Source organism: Dama dama, chromosome 13 (assembly GCF_033118175.1).
Source record: "Dama dama isolate Ldn47 chromosome 13, ASM3311817v1, whole genome shotgun sequence".
Taxonomy (NCBI): Eukaryota; Metazoa; Chordata; class Mammalia; order Artiodactyla; family Cervidae; genus Dama; species Dama dama.
The window spans coordinates 16,018,924-16,041,391 of record NC_083693.1 but is presented as its reverse complement, the minus strand read 5'-3'; the positions used below and the strand labels follow the sequence as shown (position 1 = coordinate 16,041,391).

General features: G+C 35.6%; 1 protein-coding gene across 12 annotated transcripts in view; it reads left to right on the top strand.

Moving 5' to 3' along the window:
• MEF2A (myocyte enhancer factor 2A) overlaps nucleotides 1-22,468 on the top strand; it is a 201,174-nt gene that overhangs the window by 145,534 nt on the left and 33,172 nt on the right. For 8 of the 12 annotated variants that reach the window (XM_061158584.1, XM_061158591.1, XM_061158590.1 and 5 more), the window contains 3 exons: nucleotides 8,162-8,299; nucleotides 10,419-10,638; nucleotides 11,386-11,445. In XM_061158584.1, the coding sequence (XP_061014567.1) occupies nucleotides 8,162-8,299; nucleotides 10,419-10,638; nucleotides 11,386-11,445 (418 nt within the window). Of the gene's footprint in view, nucleotides 1-7,964; nucleotides 8,097-8,161; nucleotides 8,300-10,418; nucleotides 10,639-11,385; nucleotides 11,446-22,468 lie in introns of all 12 variants that reach the window. The other 4 variants (XM_061158589.1, XM_061158587.1, XM_061158593.1 and 1 more) reach the window with 2 other exon arrangements.

Sequence of the window (22,468 nt, the reverse complement as noted above, 5' to 3'; positions counted from 1 at the left end):
TTTGAGTACTTTTAATTCCCTAGTTTCACTTCTAGGTGCTATGATTATTACTACTTTGGAATGGAATTTGACAGTTATCATTATAAAATTGAGTGTGTGTCAAAGAATATTTTTAATTCTTGGTTGATGGTAGTTAAAAATACAGTCTTATCTGACATGGGCTCTGGTAAACAGGCAGTATAGACTCCTGAATCCAAAATTCATTATCATCTAAAAATTCCAGAAAATACCAATCCTCTGGGATTTTTATCAGTTTTTATTTCAGATTCCACATGATTTAAATGTTTATTTAAATATATTTACAATGAACAATATCCTGAGTCCTAGATTTCTTCATTCTGTGAACAAATACCAAAGATTATAGTGTGTATGTATGTATTAGGGTGTATATATTTAATATATATCTGCATTGTATATATAATTTCCATGGAGAATAAATGTTATTATGTCTGAAATTTTAAAAGTTATTTTTTGCGGATGAAAGATTATAAGCAAAAAGAAATCTATTTAAAATTAGCTGCCTCTGCCTAATTTATAATCCTTTTTGAAATATGTTTCTGTTGTGTTTTAAAAAAAAAACTGAGATATCTAGAAAAAAGTCTAAAACAGCATTTTCTTGCCTCCTCAGGTTTCTTTTTCCTGGTTTCTTATCTCCTTTTTACTCTTCCCTTATTTTTGCTGTCTTCAGTTTCACCAACAGATTCAGTAAAGTAGACCAGAAAGTGAGAAGCAAATGTTCAGGGCCAGCCAAACAGTGTTTTATATACCCAGAATTCTAAAAGTGTTTTCTTTGAACTTGAAAGACAAGGTTGTGAATACTTTATAAGTAGAACAGTAGAACATGTGACTTTAAAGATATTTGTTGGTGTATATGCCATTATTTGAGTCAGCTTTTCCAACTTTGGGATCTTTTCTGGTCTCAGTTGTGGAGGCATTAGCCAGACTTGCTTAGGAGACTTAGATGACTTAGGTAAGGAGACTATTAACTAATGACTCAAAGAATTGTGACAGTTTTTTTCATGAAGGTTCTTTGATTATAAAGAATAGGAATTCATTTAAAGTGGCTCTAACTAAAGAAGAATTTATTAGAAAAATATAGGCAGATGGCACCCAAGGCTGAAAGGAAGCACCTGGCTTCCTTAAGGCCTGAAGAGGAACTCTGTCTCAAAGTTTCCATGGTCCCTCATCTCTGCCACCATGGCTAGTTTGCCAGACGACTCTCCTGAAGGCACAGCTTATGGTCTTCATGTAAAACTAATTGATGTTCTAGGTTCTTATCCAATTAGCCATTTTTGTAACCAGAACATAATTCCCAAATTTTAAGAAACTTAAATTATGATACTGCTGATGCTTTCTCAGTAGGATAAAAGATTTAGTGAACTGTGAACCTTTGTCTCAGTGCTAACATAGTTTTTTTTAACTGGGTTGATCCTCTGTAGACGACATAGAGTTTCTCTTATTTAAGCAAAGTATGACTTTTTATTTTTAGACTTCTTGGTTTATTCTTCAGCCTTCTTTGTTCAACATAAGATCCAAAATAAGAACTTTGGGCTGTTAGTTGATTATAGCTAAATGTACACTTAAAATGAGAGGTCTTCTTGCACTACTAGTTCTAATCTTTCGTATCCAAAAGCCCACTGGAGAGTCCCAGCAGCTTTCAGAGTCTAGGTTGTTATTAGTTGAACTTACATATGAAATTACACTTATAAAATTGTATTTTTGTGGTTCAAATGCAGTCAGCTGTCAACAATTTCTGTGGATCAACCTAGTACAAATTAATGTCTCTGAATTGCCTTATATTATTGTTTAAATATAACAAATTCATAACTTTATGTTTTAGAAAACATCTGAAGTAACATCACATCATCCTGGTCTCTCCTTTGCAATGTGTTTTTTATTGTGCAAGTATTAATAAATAAATATTTCATGTGTGTGTGGCACCTTGTTTGTCTAGATTCTGAAAATGTAAAGCAGTCTAGACTTCAGTCTTTGAATGTTCATACATTAGTTGAAGAATACAGAAAATATGCAGAAGATAAGTAAACACAATGTTGCATATGTTACATGAATGCTCTAAAGAGTAAGTGCTCTTAAAATTTCAGCATATGAAGCAGTGGGGAAAGAAAGTTTCATGGAAAAAAGCAGTTCAAACTAGGCTACAGTGAGCTATAAGATAGTCATACAGATAAGAGAGAAGACAGGGTTTCAAGCAAGTGGGGTGACATCAGTGAGGGATTTTTATGACTGTAAGGAGGACAATAATTTTGACTACTCTGGCTGGGTCAGAAGTTTCAGGGAGCATAAAAATGGGAAAGGAAAGAAAGGTAGGCTTTTAGGTAACTTGCAGTTAGGCTAAGGAATTTTGATTTTGTACTTCACATTTGTTATTTCAGGAGGGATGTAAGATGTATAAAACTACTGGGGTTCAGGGAGAAAATAATAGGAATTATATTTTATCCCAAGATATGTTTGTTACTATTTTAAAAGATTGACAGTCATTCATGCTTATAATTTTTTCAATGTATGCATATATTGGGGGCTGTGCATGAAATATGTTTACAGGTGGGGTGGGATAATCTAAAAAGCTGAGAGAGTACTGCTTTTATATCACCGAGAGCCATCAAATATTTAAAACACGGGTGACAAATACAAAGTGATATGGAAGAGAACTGAATCTGTAACAATTTATAGGGAAAATTAGAAGAAAGAGAAGTGAAGGAAGGTATAGTAAGAGTCCAGATATAAAGCAGCACAGGCCTGCATGAGTATGGTGGCAAAAGAAATGGAATAAAATATCTACAAAATTTGGAATTCCATGTTAATGTGGGGAGAGAGCAAAGTGAACAGCGAGATTGCTTGCTGTGTTGACTGACTTCTAAGTCCAAAGAGGAGATCTATTGATACTTGATAAAAGATAATGAATTCCATCTTGATTAAATTGAAATAGTGATATTAGCCAAATATCCAAATGAAACTGTGCATTAGTCACTTGGGTGTATAGTTCTTCAAAGTTTCAGAACAGATTTGGAAGAAGGTATAAAATCATTACTTTCATCCAACTATAAAGTGAGCTTCAAGTTACTCTTCATTTCAATAAAACTGATTTAATTAATACCAAAACTGAAAAGAAAACATCCTCTTACTTGTAAGTTTAATTTGGGCATATCCTGTTTGGAAAGTTTAGATATGGTATAGGGATTCCTTCTCCCTGGAAATGCTTATAGGCAAAACACTTTTCTACTCTTTCCCCAATAGCTTGAATTTTACTTTGTGCCTCGTTAGCTTCAGATGGAGAAGGAACCCTGTTTCGAGAGAGTCTGTGGTTTGCAGTTTTAGATGATTACACTCTTAATACTGTAGTATGAATAATAATTTCATTTATGAATTGTCACAAAAATTAAGGATTATTCTCCTTAATTTCTTGAATAAGAGAACTGAAATCTGATAATCCTTCTCTGATCATAATTATGTTAATTGTTGATACCATAATAAATTAATACAGGTTATTAATTAGATAATCAAGTATTTTCAAAAATTTTAACAGCACATTGTTTTTTCTTTTAAAAAATTAATACTTAGTCCAGTACTAAGTTCTAAAAAGACCAAGCTCTTTCTCCTGCATTTGGATCTGCTGTGAATCATGAGTCAAGGGTGATTTCACTCTTAAAACTGTTAAACAGGTTTTTTTGTTTTTTCTCCAGAAAAAGGTAAAATCATGGCTCTCAGCTATATAATGAACATGTCAAGAGTTTTATTTACTAATTTCTGAGGGAGCAGAAAAAATGTTGCAACTGGTTAAAGGTAAATCCAAAGGTAAAGCCAAAGACAAGTGCATAAGCCCATCTGGAAGCTTTTCAGGTGGTTCAGACAGTGAAGAATCCACCTGCAATGCAGGGGACCCAGATTCAGTCCCTGGGCTGGGAAGATCCCCTGGAGAAGGGAATGACTACTTTCTTGCCTGGAGAATTCCAGTGGAGAGAGGAGTCTGGTGGGCTACAGTCGCAGAGTTGAATGCTACTGAGTGAGTAACACTCTCACTCATCAAGAAGGCAAAATGAATTTTCTTCATAGATGCAAAACTGACCTCTTCCTCAGTGAGAAAAGAGGTCAGTTGAGCCCTCCTGCAGACAGAATCTATGTGTATGTCTATAAACAGTAATTATTTGTATTACTCTCAGCTTTCTACAGATAAGCTTCTGATTCTGCAGAGTGGTAAAAGAGCTTGAAGACCAGCACGAACCACAGTGAATCAGATAACCTGGAAGGATGTGTCCTAATTGAATGTATTGCTTTAAATTAAGGACACTTAGCAATTATTTCTTCATCCATTTAAGAAATTTTTACATTCTGTCTTTATGTAACAAATATTGAAGGTAAATGTTTTCTAAGGGTATTCATTATTTAAAACCTACATAAAATTCCCCAACATCACAAAAAGAAAAGCTATTAAAATCATAATAGAATTTAACTTTGTTGTGACAAGTAGAAAGTTTGTTTTTTAAAGGTGTTTAACTGACACTCCAAAAGTAAAATGCCTGTCTTCTGTAGAAATGGACTGATGAAATTTGTAGGTATGCTAATTTTGTGATTTCATGTAAATAATGTTTCTAGTTAGACTCTTTAGATATATTTGGAACACCAATATAAAGACAAAGCAGATTGTATCAAGACAGCTTAAATTGATTAATAATTTAATTTTTCATCACCCATTGATCCCTTTAGCAATTCATAATCTATATTTCAGAATATAGTCATTTAAGAAAAGCAAATAGGATACATTAACTTAAGTGGTGTATACCCCTGAAATATCAAATTATTCCGGCACAATAGAGTCTTCCTCTTAAGTTTTGCCATAATGGCCTGAAAAATTGTCAATCACATGTACAAGAATAAAGTACTTTTAAAATCTTGCTTACTTAAGAATATGGAACATTATTATCTTCAGTAATAACTATAGAGAGTACACAGTGTTAATATTCTTGAATTTTCCCACTTAAAAGCAGACTCCCCCCTAATGGTGACCTTTCAGGTTGTGTTTTCTTCATTGAACAAGTGTTTTTATTGTGGCTAACTTGCAGCATGTAAGAAAGCTGAAGCTAGCCTGTTTCTTATATGCCTCACCTGGCCTTGTTAATAGATACCAGCATTCCACTTGTTAGTACCAGTGACACAGGAGAAATTTTTACTATTATGCTATGTGGTATTGATAAAGAAGACAGAAAAAGTCTTTTTATGGTAGTTGGATCCTCAAAACAACTCTTCATGTTCTAGTGATAAAACCCAAGTTGAATATCCAACAGAGGTACATGAGCTTATCTGTAGAGCTGATATAGCCTCTTGAATTCTCTCATCATGACAGGAACCCCATCTAAAGTGAAGGCTTGCAGAACTGGAGATACCAGAATGCTTTTCTTCCTCATTAGTACAAGTAGGATTAACCCTACTCTTGTAGGATAAAAGTGTGTGATTATTAAACAAAAACCATATTCCTTTTCTTCTGTAATTTGAAAATGTTCAGAGAGACACATTTGGGTGATTGTTGTTAGTAGAAGAGCAAGACTGTGAATTACCTAACCTTAAGAAATAGGAATATGAGGGGAAAATATCTGGAGATTTCAGAGTAGAATAAATCAACTTCGTGATAAAATCTATATATAGGCATCTACCATATTTGTTCTCTTTCTATAGCTGTGTTGGTTATAAGAGTTCATTGTGTTTCAATATTCTGATTGTTAACGTCTTCCTTGATGATAGCTCCTCCAAGTGTGGAGCTTTGGCAGGCAGAACTTGCTACTATGAATGGGCCAGGATATATCTTCACCTTTTAGTTATAAACAACAGGACTTTTTATGACTATGTATACATAAAAGTTCAGTGATTACTTAGACCCACATATATAACTTAGAGCCTTGAGGCCAATTTTGGGGAAATAGGTGTGGTGTATGCTGTCTGCTCATGTTTAGTGATGTGTTGTGGTGGAAGTTTGAAGCATTGTGGGTGGGATTCCCAGTGCATGCCAAGAAATTTGAACAGCTAACATAGATATCCCAATGATTACTTCTGATTCTTTAAGCATCAAATTGAATAAAGTGAAATTTTAAAATAGACCAGATAAATTTTAAAAAAATTCTCATATCTTAATGTATTGTGTGTTTATCTTTTACTATTTTCAAGAAAAGAAGAATTAAAATAGCATTCACAGTTATTATAAATCATGTTTGAAAGGATACCAAGATCCATTATTATGAATTAATTTAAAATATACCTTAAGTTAACATAAATAATCATTTACAGTACAAATGCATTCATCTAGTGTTAGTCTGTTGTTCAAATATTTCTTAGGCTAGGTTGGTAGGCCTACTTGGAAAAATTTTACATCTGAAAATTTCTGTGGTTGGCTTGAAAATCAGCAAATCTAAAAGCTATCTAAGTTGTTGAACTCAAAAATCTACTTAAAAAAAATTCTACTTTATAAGACCCATGACGATTTTTTTAAAATTTAGACATTCTGAAAGTAAATTAATATTTTATGGATTATTAAGCCCTTGGTTTTAAGTGTATTCTTTTAACTAAACAAGTCATTTTGTGATGATTTAATTAGAAAAAATGCAATATGAAAAAAATAATAATAACTGCTCACTATATTTTTGTCCTAAAGTAAGAAAACAGAAAAATAATCAATATGGTCAGGACATGCAAAAAATTCTCCAGAAAGCCAATTCAGTAGATTAAATTAATCCATGAAGGAGCTCTATAGAAAGAGCTAGCAAAGAGTGGGAAAGATCATGCTGAATTAGTTTTTATCACAAAATTTAAAGATTTGTGAAGTCACTAATACGTACATCCTATGTAGGAAAGAGTCATTGCTATCATACATAAATAAGTATTGAGTTTTTATACTTCAGAGTTATGTAGGAAAATCAATGTGCGTGCATGTTAAGTTGCCTCAGTCATGTCCAACTCTTTGTGACCACATGGACTGTAGAACTCCAGGTTCCTCTGTCCATGGATCCTCCAGGGAATAATACTGGAAACTGAAAGTCGCTCAGTCGTGTCCGACTCTTTGCAACCCCGTGGATTCTACAGTCTGTGGAATTCTCCAGGCCAGAGTGCTGAAGTGGGTAGCCTTTCCCTTCTCCAGGGGATCTTCCCAACCCAGGGATCGAATCCAGGTCTCCCGCATTGCATGCGGATTCTTTACCAGCTGAGCCACAAGGGAAGCCCAAGAATACCGGAGTGGGTAGCCTATCCTTTCTCCATCGGATCTTCCTGACCCAGGGATTGAACCAGGATTCTCCTGCATTGCAGGCAGATTCTTTACCAACAGAGCTATGAGAGAAGCCCTAAGAATACTGGAGTGTGTTGCTATTTCCTCATCCAGGGGAATCTTCCTAACCCAGGAATTGAACCCACATCTCTTACATCTCCTGCATTGGCAGGAAAATCAAAGGATTTAAGAACAGATTAGGGATGGAATTATTGGGATATCATGTGTATTCTTTCTGGTGAATGGGATAAACTCTCAGGCAGAAAGGAATGTCGGTAGATGAAGTAATGTTCATTTCATAAAGATGCTGCAATAACTTCTCAAAATATCATCTTGATATATTTATATTTTGGGATCTCATTGATCCTATCAGACATGTTGATCAGGCTGTAATCAGATTTAGATTGTAACTATCAGAGCAGTGAGTAATTTAGTATTCTCTAGGAAGTTTGGAAAAGAAATATCCAAATATGGAAATACTCCTTTTCTCTTCATGTATAATGGGAACATAATTTTGCGTATGTATAAGGATTACCTTATTTGAAGAATTACAGTATACTTGTGATCATTTAAAACCATTTCAGTGGCTCTTGTATTACTCAGTTCATTCAGTCTGTGCTCTCTTACTTAATTTTTACAAAAAAGACTCATGGCAAGTTAGTATCATTTGTGTGTGAATTTTCCAATTGTATTTCAGACTTTAAGAAAAAAAGGCCTTAATGGTTGTGAGAGCCCTGATGCTGACGATTACTTTGAGCACAGTCCACTCTCGGAGGACAGATTCAGCAAACTAAATGAAGATAGTGATTTTATTTTCAAACGAGGCCCTGTAAGTACTTTTACTTTACCTCTACTTTTTATTTGTTGATCCTTTTTGTTAACTTCATTATTTAGGCTCTGAACAAGAAGGAACACAGAGGGTGCGACAGCCCAGACCCTGATACTTCCTATGTGCTAACTCCACATACAGAAGAAAAATATAAAAAAATTAATGAGGAATTTGATAATATGATGCGGAATCATAAAATCGCAGTGAGTACTAAAGTATGGTTTGTGCTTTTATCTTGTGCATGAAGAGACTGACCACACCTCTTGTTTGTTTTCACAGTGGGTAATGACAGCATTAAGTAGAAGGAGGGTGGGGGGGCGGTATTAATTTCTTTTGGATTTATAGAACTTCAAGATAAAATTGCAGAAATCTTAACAGTAGTACATCTTCAGTGTCTTAAATGTAGAAGTGAAGTGAAAACATCCTAATCCGGGCTCTGCTACTATCTCCTTACTTTTGAATAGGGCATCTAAACATCCTAGATTCCAATTTTCTCATCTGTAAAGTGAATGAATTGGCTCACATAATTTTTTAAGGTCCCTTCCAGCTTTAAATTCCCATGATTTTAAATATAAGGATGCATTTGAGACTTCCCTCTCCCTCTGATGACTTTTAAAATATTATATGGACTTAAGTAGATTTTGAGACTATAAAATATAAAATGGCTACATTTTATTATATAATTTGGTGCTTCAAAATTATTTTTAATTATTTTATATAGTTGCTATAATAGTAGCTCACTGTTTGACTCTTTGTAAGTGTCCCAAAACAACTTGGTGACAGTAACTCCAAATTCCTATTCTTTTCTTGCACTGTAGGTGTTAAGGAAGAGCGCCTAGACCTGATTTTAATTTAAGGAAGCAGTGTTCTTAAACTGGTTTCAAAACAAATAGTTTAAAAATTTTCCATGCTCACACATCTAATGGTAAAACAGTGCTTTTTTGATAGTTCAAAGAGTTCTCACTGAAGCTCCATTGGCAAGAGTTGCTTAAGACAATTATTCTTGATCTAATTTTTCTAACACTATATACGCATTGTAGGCTTCATGAATAAATTGGTGCCACTGCTATTTATTTCACTACCGGAGTTAATTCTCTTAAAACTATGCCCTAAAGTATGTATTATGGATTATTTCTTCAAAATAGCCTGAAGAAGCCCATGGACAACAGATTTAAGGAGATATTTTTGTGGTAATACCCTTCTTAAGAAACATAGCAACAGAAAAAATAAAGTAAAATTCCTTTTGACCTCATATGGATGTTGGTGACCTTGCAGATAACGTTAAGCTGCAAAACCGTTTATAAATAAAATTGCTTTAGCTTTAAAAATTTTTTATCATGTATCTATTGTTCTATATCTTTTAATGAGTTATAATTTTCTTCCTGAAATAAACTTATCGAATAAAGTACTTAATTATTTATACTCTTTCAACTTTGAATTATCAGTGTTACCTTAATTTGGAAATCACTGTTTTAAAATGTAGGGAGAGGAAAGTTTTTTATTTTCTCTCAGATTATAAAGAGGATTGTTATATTTATCATGGTTAACAAGTATATTATAAGTGGCCTATGGAGGAAATGAAAGAGGAAAATAGAAAATACTGTTCTTAAGGGACCATGGTTTATTTTGGAGGGAAATAAAATTACATAACTTTGTAATTTAATCTTTATACATTTAAAGATAACTTGTCAGTAGTTAATTTTGCCTAAGTTTTTTTTCTTTTTTTGCATTTTTATTACACTCATTGCATTGTTATATATACATATATAAAATTTGGCTTTGTTTTTTTTTTTTTTTTTTTAGTTTTGTCCATTAAGAAGGTTAGTGAATTAAATCAGACCAGGGCAGATTTGATGTATGAAGTTTATAATATGTGTACATCCTTTCTCTCTTTTGTTATATTTGGAATCTCCCAAATGAAGTGTAATGTTACTAAACTGATTTGCATTTATATAAGTGCTAATTTATGCTTTCTTGGTAACAATGATGTATTTATAATATCTTAATTTGGACAGCACATCTTTAATATCAAGTTTTGGCCTTTCATTTTCATCTCTATGAATATTTGAAATATATAATGTACATATTATGCTAGCATATATGTATTACTGTATAAAAATTGAAATTGAAAATGTTCATGTTAAACATTCTCATATAATTGTAAAGAAAATAACTTAAACCTGCAAATATATTTTAAGAACTTACCTCCATCCTCTTTTAGTAATTGGTGTTACCTTACCAAATTAAAGTGCATAAATTATTAAATTTAATTAGAATGAAAATGAAACTAACAGTTTTCTCTTCCTTGTTCTTTATTTACAGCCCGGTTTGCCACCTCAGAATTTCTCAATGTCTGTCACAGTCCCTGTGACCAGCCCCAGTGCTTTGTCCTACACTAACCCAGGGAGTTCACTTGTGTCCCCATCTTTGGCAGCCAGCTCAGCATTAGCAGATACAAGCATGCTCTCTCCACCTCAAGCCACATTACATAGAAATGTATCCCCTGGAGCTCCTCAGAGACCACCAAGTACTGGCAGTGCAGGTATGTCCTGATACTTATTCTTCTGATTGTTTAAAAGAATGAAAAAATTAATTGCTAATATGAACAGTTTCTTATTCTGCTACTTTTAATGTTATTGCTTTGATGAGCAAGAGTCACTACTACATAATTGCCCCCTTTTTAAAGTTGTTTTTTTTTTTTAAAGTCTGTGGCTCTAGCATTTTACAGGTATTGTGCAACGAATAGAGAACCTGCCTATTTTGGAAAATAAGCTTTCCATATCATGGGGACGCCAAACCTAGACAGGCAGAAAATTTATTTAGGATATCATAAAGATTAAAAATTGATTCTGATCCAGTTGTGTTAAAAAATAAATGGAGAGATAGACTCACTTAGACGGAGAGCATTTTCTGCATCCCCCTCTGCCTGATTTGTTCATTAACTCAGAAACTTGAGGTGCATTTACTGCATCTCTGTGTATAATGCAATTATCTCCTCTCCCATTATTCCTAGATTTTATAGCACTCCATTAGCACTGCCTCCATTCTTGTCAATATGTACTTATTTGGTATTGAGTCAGAAGACGGCAGACATATCCAGAGCTTGATAGATGAGTGCCTATATATTAGACTACATCATAATGCTGAGTTCAGACTGGGCTAGTTTTTATTTTCATGTTTTTTAGGAATGAAGTGAGGGTTACCTCTGGTCAATTCATTCTCATTCAGATAAGGAGAATCAATTCACATTCACTCCTTGCCCTCTCTCCTGTCTCTCTAATGTTGTTAGGTGGGATGTTGAGCACTTCAGACCTCACAGTGCCAAATGGAGCTGGAAGCAGCCCAGTGGGTGAGTGAATTCCTACTGCTTCACTTTGTTGGCATCTGTCTTATCTGAGATAAAAGGAATACTGTCCCTCAAACAAGGGTTTCTACGAAGTGAAGAGGAAAATATGGGATAAATGACTAGAGTAGACCATGTCACTTTATGATTTGTTTAGTTATTGCTTTCACTAATACTTAAAGAGTTTTTGATACCCCTGTGTTATTCCTCATACCTTGGCCTTACATTCACTTATTCATTCAATAAATATTTATTGAATGCCTCCTTCATAGCAGACATTGTTCTTTTCTAAAGACTAAATTGCCTTAATACAGTTTTTACATTAAGATAATTTCTTAAGGAGAAGCTTTCTGTGTCACCTGTCCCTACCAAAATCAGACTGTTAGCAGACCGCTGTATTTTACAATTGTGTGAAATGTTTTCAGGGAGATTGCCATAGGAAGAAATAGTGGGCCTAATTAAGAAGTCTGTCTTCAAAGAATCAGTTTTGATCGTCACATGTGGAGCATTCACGTTTTGTCGTGGTTGCTGCCAGATTGACTCTTTTGCTTTGGAACCCCTTCCAAGATGACTTGCAGTTTAAAAATTTCATAAATGTGTCTGCCCAGCCCTGAAATCCTGGTAAAGATAGATTATGATCTTAACATTACAGAAACATGGCCTATATGTCATAGAGCCACAGGAATAACTATTATTTTGGGTTACCATCAGATTTAGTTGTGTTGGTCTCTTCATCTAGGATAATCCCAGTTACCTTCATTTTTATCTGAAAGCAAGGGAAGGAATTCCCTTCCTCTTTTAGGTACTGTGTGTTCAGAGAGACATCTGAAAACAGATCACTTATAGGAAAAATTCCCTATTACATATGTTCAACCCACTTATTCCAAAAATGTGAGGAGCTGCTTCCCTTGTGACTCAGCTGGTAAAGAATCCGCCTGCAATGTGGGAGACCTGGGTTCCACCCCTGGGTTGGGAAGATCCTCTGGAGAACAGAAAGGCTACCCACTCCAGCATTCTGGCCTGGAGAATTCCATGGACTGTATAGTCCATGGGGTTGCAAAGAGTCGGACACAACTGAGCAACTTCTACTTTTCTGCCTTAAGAAACTTTTGATGATTGAATAACTTAATTTAAAATGATGAGAAAGAAAGAAACAGACATTATTTAATGAGAGTTACAAAACATAGTGACCTAAAGTAGGAATAAATGCCTAATTGTTTCTGCCTCTGTATTAATTGTTGTTTTAATGGACTCAAATAGATAGGACCTGTTGTAGGATCTTTTTTAACAGATAATTAAATGTGGAGAAATTCATAAAGGTCTTACCAATTATACATTAGGACTGCTATCTTTGTAACTGTATTTCCTAATATTTATAGTTTCTTTTCAACTCTATTTTAGTTCTTTACATGCCCATATACTCTTTTTATATTGCATTTTCCTATGTGCTTTTATTCTCCCAACACTATGCATCTTGTTCTCCTCTCGACTTTTCCAGCCTGCTTAAGGCTAGAATCAATAATTTCTATTTTGTTTAATATTAATTTTGACTAGTTCTTAGTTTTAGTTCCAAAATTATTTTTATTTCATAACTATATGAAGATTTCTAATGTGTTTTCCCTTTGCCTTTTTTTTTCCTCTCATCCTCTGACTTGATAAACATTGTTCTCCTTCCTATCAAATAAGTCTTTTAATTCTCTTCTTGCTTTATTTTTGGTTTTTGTACTGTCCATACTTCCCTAAAGCTTTTTCTCTGTTCTTTCTTATCTGCCATGCAACTATAAATCTAGACTTTGCTGCTCAGTTTTCTGTGTTCCATTTGATGATTTCAGACTCAGATTTTGTCATCGTCTTAATTTGACCTTTTACATATTACCTAATCCTGTTACTTTTATTTCTTTTTTAAATTCATGTTTCTCTTGTAAGCTTCCTCCCCTAGTTTCTAGACCCTCGGGTTTGGAAGGTCACATTAGTTACACTCGTCAAATTATGGCACGTCATCTCAGCATCTCTCAGTATGCTGTTCACTTATCCTTTTATGCTTCTATTCCATTCCTGTTCCCTTCCTCCTCTCCCACCCCCAGTCCCCAGTCATAGGCAACTGTTTTAATATGTTTAGTGCTAATAGTGTTAATTAATCATATTAATGATGATGGTTAGTGAACATGAATTTTTTTTAATTTAAAATTTAAGTATTAAGATATTTTAACTGCTTAGTGAGTTACTTGAAAGTCTTATTTCTGTTACTACACAGTAATACAGTATAACCTCAGTCTTATGACACATCAAGATTGAATGTCTTGATTCCTCACTGGTTCATACTCTTATATACCTATTTTACCTGTGCTAGGTATATTTCTACTTTTTCTACTTGTTTGCTTTATATCCTAAGTGATGTTTTTGTTGTAACTGCTTATTAATATGTACCACCTTAGAATTCAGATTCAACTAAGTAGACACATTGCATCACTTAATACAGATACCAAATGGAAGTTATTATTTTTGTGCAGTACTTATAGCATACATGTTTCTTGCTGTAAATCACCCCCCGCCCCAATAAATGGTCTCTCACAGGTATTGTAGAAGTGGTGTTAGTTTTTGTGAAGAAGAGTCAGAAGATATATTTTAGCCTATTTTCAGCAATGATGCCATTTTGGTTTAGTAGTTTGGAAAAATAGTTTAAACTCAATTTTATCCCCGAAATCTTTTTAATGTAAAGATTAAACATTTTAAATTCCCATAGAAATTAAGAAGAAAGTATATTAAAAATTGTGGATATGATTTCTCATCTACATTTTTCAAAGTATGTTTCTTGGAACTACATGAAAAGAATTATTTATCTATATGAGTGGCAAACCTTGTACTAAGTAAAACTAAACAGGTTCTTTACTGTAGGACTTGTCAGAGCCTTTACAATGCTAACCTGTTTAGCATTTTTACTAATGCTTTAAACTATGGTTATTCAAAGTGATATTACAGTAGAACCCTTTTTTTTTTTTTCTAATGAAAAATCATCTTGCAGAATTCAGTTCAGTCGCTCAGTCATGTCCAGCTCTTTGTGACCTCATGGACTGCAGCCAGTCAGGCTTCCCTGTCCATCACCAACCCCCAGAGCTTGCTCAAACTTGTCTCCATCAAGTCAATGATGCCATCCAACCATCTCATTCTGTGTCATCTCCTTCTCCTCCTGCCTTCAATCTTTCCCAGCATGAGGGTGTTTTCCAATGAGTCAGTTCTTTGCATCAGGTGGCCACAGTATTAGAGTTTCAGCTTCAGCATCAGTCCTTCCAATGAATATTCAGGACTGATTTCCTTTAGGATGGACTGGCTGGATCTCCTTGCAGTCCAAGGGACTCTCAAGAGTCTTCTCCAGCACCGCAGTTCAAGAGCATCAATTCTCCAACACTCAGCTTTCTTTATAGTCCAACTCTCACATCTGTACATGACTACTGGAAAAACCAAAGCTTTGATTAGATGGACCTTTGTTGACAAAGTAATGTCTCTGCTTTTTAATATACTGTCTAGGTTGGTCATAACTTTTCTTCCAAGGAGCAAGCGTCTTTTAATTTCATGGCTGCAGTCACCATCTGCAGTGATTTTGGAGCCCCCCAAAAGAAAGTCAGCCACTGTTTCCACTGTTTCCCTGTCTACTTGCCATGAAGTGATGGGACCAGATGCCATGATCTTGTTTTGTGAATGTTGAGCTTTAAGCCAACTTTTTCACTCTCCTCTTTCACTTTCATCAAGAGGCTCTTTAGTTCTTCGTTTTCTGCCATAAGGGTGGTGTCATCTGCATATCTGAGGTTATTGATATTTCTCCCAGCAATCTTGATTCCAGCTTGTGCTTCATCCAGCCCAACATTTCTCATGATATACTCTGCATATAAGTTAAATAAGCAGGCTGACAGTATACAGCCTTGCTGCTGCTGCTGAGTCACTTCAGTCATGTCTGACTCTGTGCGACCCCATAGATGGCAGCCCACCAGGTTCCCCCATCCCTGGGATTCTCCAGGCAAGAACACTGGAGTGGGTTGCCATTTCCTTCCCTAATGCGTGAAAGTGAAGTTGCTCAGTCGTGTGTAACTCGTAACGACCCCATGGACCGCAGCCTACGAGGCTCCTCTGTCCATGAGTTTTTCTAGACAAGAGTACTGGACTAGCTTGCCATTGCCTTCTTTGATACAGCCTTGATGTACTCCTTTTCCTATTTGGAACACGTCTGTTGTTCCATGTCCAGTTCTAACTGTTGCTTCCTGACGTGCATACAGATTCCTCAAGAGGCAGGTCAGGTGGTCTGGTATTCCCGTCTCTTTAGGAATATCACTGTTGTGATCCACACAGTCAAAGTCTTCGGCATAGTCAATGAAGCAGAAGTAGTTTTTTTTTTTTTGAGTTTCCTTGCCTTTTCTATGACCCAGAGGATGTTAGCAATTTGATCTCTAGTTCCTCTGCCTTTTCTAAGTTCAGCTTACACATCTGGAAGTTCTCTGTTCATGTCCTGTTGAAACCTAGCTTGAAGTTTGAGCATAATCTCACTGGCATTTGAAATGAGTGCAATTATATGGTAATTTGAACATTCTTTGGCATTGCCTTTCTTTGGGATTGGAATGAAAGCTGACGTTTTCCAGTCCTGTGGAACTGCTGAGTTTTCCACATTTGCTGGCATACTGAGTGCAGCACTTTAACAGCATCATCTTTTAGGATTTGAAATAACTCAGCTGGAATTCCATCACCTCCACTAGCTTTGGTTGTAGTAATGCTTCCTAAGGCCCACTTGATGTCACAGTCCCGTATAGCCAGTTCTAGGTGAGTGATCATGCCATTGTGGTTACCTTAGTCATTAAGGTGTATCATTTTTTTGTATCATTATTTTTGTATTCATTATTCTGTGTGTTTTTGCCACCTCTTCTTAATCTCTTCTGTTAGGTCCTTGTTGTTTTTATCCTTTATTGTGCCCATCTTGCATGAAATATTCCTTGGTATCTCCAATTTTCTTAAAGAGATCTATAGTCTTTTCAATTCTACTGTTTTCCTCTATTTCTTTGCATTATTCACTTAAGTAGACTTTCTTATCTCTTCTTGCTATTCTCCGGAACTCTGCATTCAGTTGGGTATATCTTTCCCTTTCTCCATTGTCTTTCGCTGCTCTTCTTTTCTTTCTCTTCTTTTCTTAGCTCCCAGACAACCACTTTGCCATCATGCATTTCTTTTTCTTGGGGATGGTTTTGGTCATGACCTGTACAGTGTTACGAATCTCTGTCAATAGTTCTTCAGGCACTCTGTCTACTAGATCTAGTCCCTTGAATCTGTTCATCACCTCCACTGTATAACAGATTTGATTTAAGTCATACCTGAGTGGGCTAGCTGTTTTCCCTGCTTTCTTCAGCTTGAGCCTGAACTTTGCAATAAGGAGCCGATTATCTGAGCCAGAGTCAGCTCCAGGTTTTGTTTTTGCCGACTGTATAGAGCTTCTCCATCTTTGGCTGTAAAGAATATAATCAATCTGATTTTTATATTGACCATCTGGTGATGTCCATGTGTGGAGTCATCTCTTGTGTTTTGGATGAGAGTGTTTGCTATGACCAGTGTGTGCTGTTGGCAAAACTCTGTTAGCTTTTGCTCAGCTTCATTTTGTATTCCAAGGCCAAATTTGCCTGTTACTCCAGGCATCTCTCGACTCTCTACATTTGCATTCCAGTCCCCTATGATGAAAAGGACATTTTTGTTGTTTTTGTTGTTAATTCTAGGAGGTTTTGTGGGTTTTTATAGAATCGTTCAACTTCATTTTCGACATCAGTGATTGGGGCATAGACTTGATTACTGTGATATTGAGTGGTTTGCCTTGGAAACGAATTGAGATCATTTTGTCATTTTGGGTAGAATAAAAAAAAAAAAAAAAAATACCCTCCCAGACCTTATTATTTCTGCTTAACATGCAAGCAAATTACTAACTAAAAGCACAGTTAGGAGCATACAAAATAAATGAAAGCCTGCATTAAAAATGGACAATAGAACCAACTTCTTAGAAACTCCAGGGTTTGGGATTAGTAGGCACAAACTTTGACTTTAACATAGCAATGTTTATTGTATCAAGGAAATAAAAAGTAGATTAAGAATTTTGTCCAGATAACTGGCATCTTTAAAAATGAACATTTAGAAGTAAAAAATGTAATAGTGTTTAAAACTTATTAAGTGGGTTTTGTAAGAGATTTAGTAAAAGCAAAAGGGAGAATTTAGTGAATTAAAAGATAAGACAGGAACAGTATTCAGAATTTTTGAGATTAAAGAATGGATAATTCAAAAGAAGATTAAGACCTACAGGGTATATCGAGAAGTTGTAACATAGTTAAAATTGGAGTCCCAGTAGGCAAAAAGAGAGAAAATTGGCCAGAAGCAGTATTTGAACAGATAATCACTGAGAGTTTTCCAAACCTGACAAACACATCAAGCCACAGATTTCAGAAGGCTTATAAAACCCATGTGAGATATAGGTAAAATTGTGCTTTAAGAGAAATCTGTTTAAAACAGAAGGCTGATACACAAAAATAAACTCAAAATGGATTAAAGATATAAATGTAAGACCAGAAACTATAAAACTCCTAGAGGAGAACATAGGCAAAACACTCTCCGACATAAACCACAGCAAGATCCTCTATGACCCACCTCCCAGAATATTGAAAATAAAAGCAAAACTAAACAAATGGGACCTAATGAAACTTAAAAGCTTTTCCACTACAAAGGAAACTATAAATAAGGTGAAAAGACAGCCCTCAGATTGGGAGAAAATAATAGCAAATGAAGAAACAGACAAAGGATTAATCTCAGAAATATACAAGCAACTCCTGAAGCTCAATTCCAGAAAAATAAATGACCCAATCAAAAAATGGGCCAAAGAACTAAACAGACATTTCTCCAAAGAAGACATACAGATGGCTAACAAACACATGAAAAGATGCTCAACATCACTCAGTATCAGAGAAATGCAAATCAAAATCACAATGAGGTACCATTACACACCAGTCAGGATGGCTGCTATCCAAATGTCTACAAGCAATAAATGCTGGAGAGGGTGTGGAGAAAAGGGAACCCTCTTACACTGTTGGTGGGAATGCAAACTAGTACAGCCGCTATGGAAAACAGTGTGGAGATTTCTTAAAAAACTGGGAATAGAACTGCCATATGACCTAGCAATCCCACTTCTGGGCATACACACTGAGGAAACCAGATCTGAAAGAGACACGTGCACCCCAATGTTCATCGCAGCACTGTTTATAATAGCCAGGACATGGAAGCAACCTAGATGCCCATCAGCAGATGAATGGATAAGGAAGCTGTGGTACATATACACCATGGAATATTACTCAGCCATTAAAAAGAATTCATTTGAACCAGTTCTAATGAGATGGATGAAACTGGAGCCCATTATACAGAGTGAAGTAAGCCAGAAAGATAAAGAACATTACAGCATACTAACACATATATATGGAATTTAGAAAGATGGTAACAACAACCCTATATGCAAAACAGGAAAAGAGACACAGAAGTACAGAACAGACTTTTGAACTCTGTGGGAGAAGGTGAGGGTGGGATGTTTCGAAAGAACAGCATGTATATTATCTATAGTGAAACAGATCACCAGCCCAGGTGGGATGCATGAGACAAGTGCTCGGGCCTGGTGCACTGGGAAGACCCAGAGGAATCGGGTGGAGATGGAGGTGGGAGGGGGGATCAGGATGGGGAATACGTGTAAATCTATGGCTGATTCATGTCAATGTATGACAAAACCCACTGAAAAAAATAAATAAATAAAGGAAAAAAAAAATAAAACAGAAGGCTGGAAAACCCTGAGCTAAATAAGCCTGTATCTCTGTAGGAACAAGTTAAAGAAGATTAGAAGTAAGTTATAAAGATAAGAGCAGAAGTTACTGAAATGTTATATTTGTATCAATGTTCAAGTCAAAATATAGTCTAATTTCTATTTTCTAATTTCCATTATAACCTCTTTTTTGATCTGTGGTTATTAGAAGTGAATTTCCTAATTCCAAATGCATGGCGTTTTGTAGTTATCTTTGGGCATTGTTTTCTAGCTGAACTGTTTTGTTACCAGAGTACTTACTCCATATGATTAAATTCTCTGAAATTTGTATACTTGTGTGTGTAACTCAGCATGTGGTCAAATTTGGTTCTTTGCACACAAAATGACATTTTTTGTTTTTATACAAAAAGAATGTAAACATTGAAAAGAATATTTATTCTATACTGTAAGCAGAGATTATACATGTCACTTGTTTAACCAAATGTTTTATACTTAAAATATGCAATGACTTATTGTATTTGTCCACATTTAGAGACTTATGGTAGACCAGTTCCAGGTGGTTTCACTTTACCTTTAAACTCCCATCAGTTTTACTGATCCTGTCATTTTCAAATGCATAATACATTTTCAAGTGAACCCCCCATTTGCCTTAATCTTATTTTAACTTTTTTGGAGTCTTCTGTCTGTTTCTAAAAGCTGGAAGGCTTCAGGCCCATGTCCTATTGAAAGGAGAAGCATCCTTGAACTTTTTAAGTGTTGAATAAACTCTGAATAGTCATTGAAAGGACTGATGCTGAAGCTGAAGCTCCAGTATTTTGGCCACCTGATGGCAAAGGGCCAATTCATTGGAAAAGACCTTGATGCTGGAAAAGATTGAGAACACGAGGAGAAGTGGGTGGCAGAGGAATGAGGTGGTTGGAGGGCATCACTCACCCAATGGACATGAGTTTGAGCAAACTCCAGGAGATAGTGAAGGATAGGAAAGCCTGGCGTGCTGCAGTCCATGGGGTCACTAAGAGTGGGATATCACTTAGTGACTGAACACAACAACAAAACTCGGAGAGTTTTGCTAAATAGGAAACCGTATTTGCTAAATACGGAGAGACTTGCTAAATAGCAAACCAGAGAAAGCCTAACTGTAAAGGAGAGATTGATCAGCTTGCCTGTGTTAAAATTTGAAACCTTTGTTCATCAAGATACCATAAAGAGAATGAAAAGGCACCATAGAGTCAGAGAATATATATGGCGTACATATAAAACAGGACTTTTTATGGAGAATACATACAAATTATAAAACAAAGGAAAATTTAGTTTTTAAAAATGTGCATGAATACACACCGAGGAAACCAGATCTGAAAGAGACACGTGCACCCCAATGTTCATCACAGCACTGTTTATAATAGCCAGGACATGGAAGCAACCCAGATGCCCATCAATAGACGAATGGGTAAGGAAGCTGTGGTGCATATACACCATGGAATATTACTCAACCATTAAAAAGAATTCATTTGAATCAGTTCTAATGAGATGGGTGAAACTGGAGCCCATTATACAGAGTGAAGTAAGCCAGAAAGATAAAGACCATTACAGTATACTAACACATATATATGGAATTTAGAAAGATGATAATGATAACCCTATATGCAAAACAGAAAAAGAGACACAGAAGTACAGAACAGACGTTGGGACTCTGTGGGAGAATGTGAGGGTGGGATGTTTCGAGAGAACAGCATCGAAACATGTATATTATCTAGGGTGTAACAGATCACCAGCCCAGGTTGGATGCATGAGACAAGTGCTCGGGCCTGGTGCACTGGGAAGACCCAGAGGAATCAGGTGGAGAGGGAGGTGAGAGGGGGGATCATGATGGGGAATACGTGTAAATCCATGGCTAATTCATGTCAATGTATGACAAAAACCACTACAATATTGTAAAGTAATTAGCCTCCAACTAATAAAAATAAATGAAAAAATAAATAAAAACAGTGTATACAGGTTAAAAAAAAATGTTCATGAAAACAGACATTTCAAAAAGCTATCCAGGTGTCTAATAAACATGTGAAAAGAAGCTTGTGATTCAGTAATCAAGGAAATGCAAAATTAAAACCACAGGATAGCATTGGGTACCTACCAAAGCAGCTAAAGCAAATTAGATAATACCAAGTGTTAACAAGAGTATGGAAAAGCCCAAACTCTCATACACTGATGATGGTAGTACAAATTGGTGTGATCATTTTGACATTATCTACTAAAGATGCAAATATGTTTATTCCATGACCCAGCATTTTCACTCATCCTTCCATACTAGAGAAGTGCATATTTGCACCATGAGCACCAAGAGATATGTAAAAGAATGTGCATGTCATTATTCGTTACAGCCAGCATCTAGAAATAATCCAGATTTCTGTCCACAATAGAGTAGATGAGTACATGGTAGTATCTTTCACAAAGTAATTCTGTACTTCAATGAATATGAAGGAACTGTAGCAGTAATCAAACTAGCAGCATTTGGGGTTCTAGCAGTGTTCTCTTTCTTGGTCTGCTAATGGCTACATGGTTCATATGGTAAATCCTTGATCCTCTAAGTTTTTGTTTTGTAAAATTTTCTGTATATGTATTAAAAGTTTTAGAAATACACTTTGCTGTTAAAAATAATTATAATCTCGTCTGTTGAGATACTTAAAACTATAAGAGAATGTGATTGTATAGTAGTATACGAGCCAATTGTATAGTAGTTATACTATTAATTGTATTGTATTGTATTCAGTTCAGTTCAGTCGCTCAGTCATGTCCGACTCTTTGCAACCCCATGAATCACAGCACGCCAGGCCTCCCTCCTCCTCCATTATATAGTACTATTAATTGCATTGTATAGTAGTTATACTATTAATTCTGAAGTTTCAAGAGAAGAGAAGTTTACACATTCACACTCACAAAGATTTGGCAGCCTTTTGAGTCTGAGTGTTACTGTCTGCATGTGGCAGCTGATAGGCAGCTTAATCTTAAAATCATGAAGCGAGTCAGTATAAAGATAGGCCAACAACAGCCAAGGATGGCAAAGTGGAAAGCTGGAAAGACTGTGGGTCCTCCATGTTGAGCTTTGAAGGCACGGAGCCTGCAGCCACTTGCCCCAAGTCATCTTATGTGAGAGAATAGATTTTTCCCATTCTAAAGAGAGAAAGGAAATAGGAGATAGAGACACAGGCGTAGAGA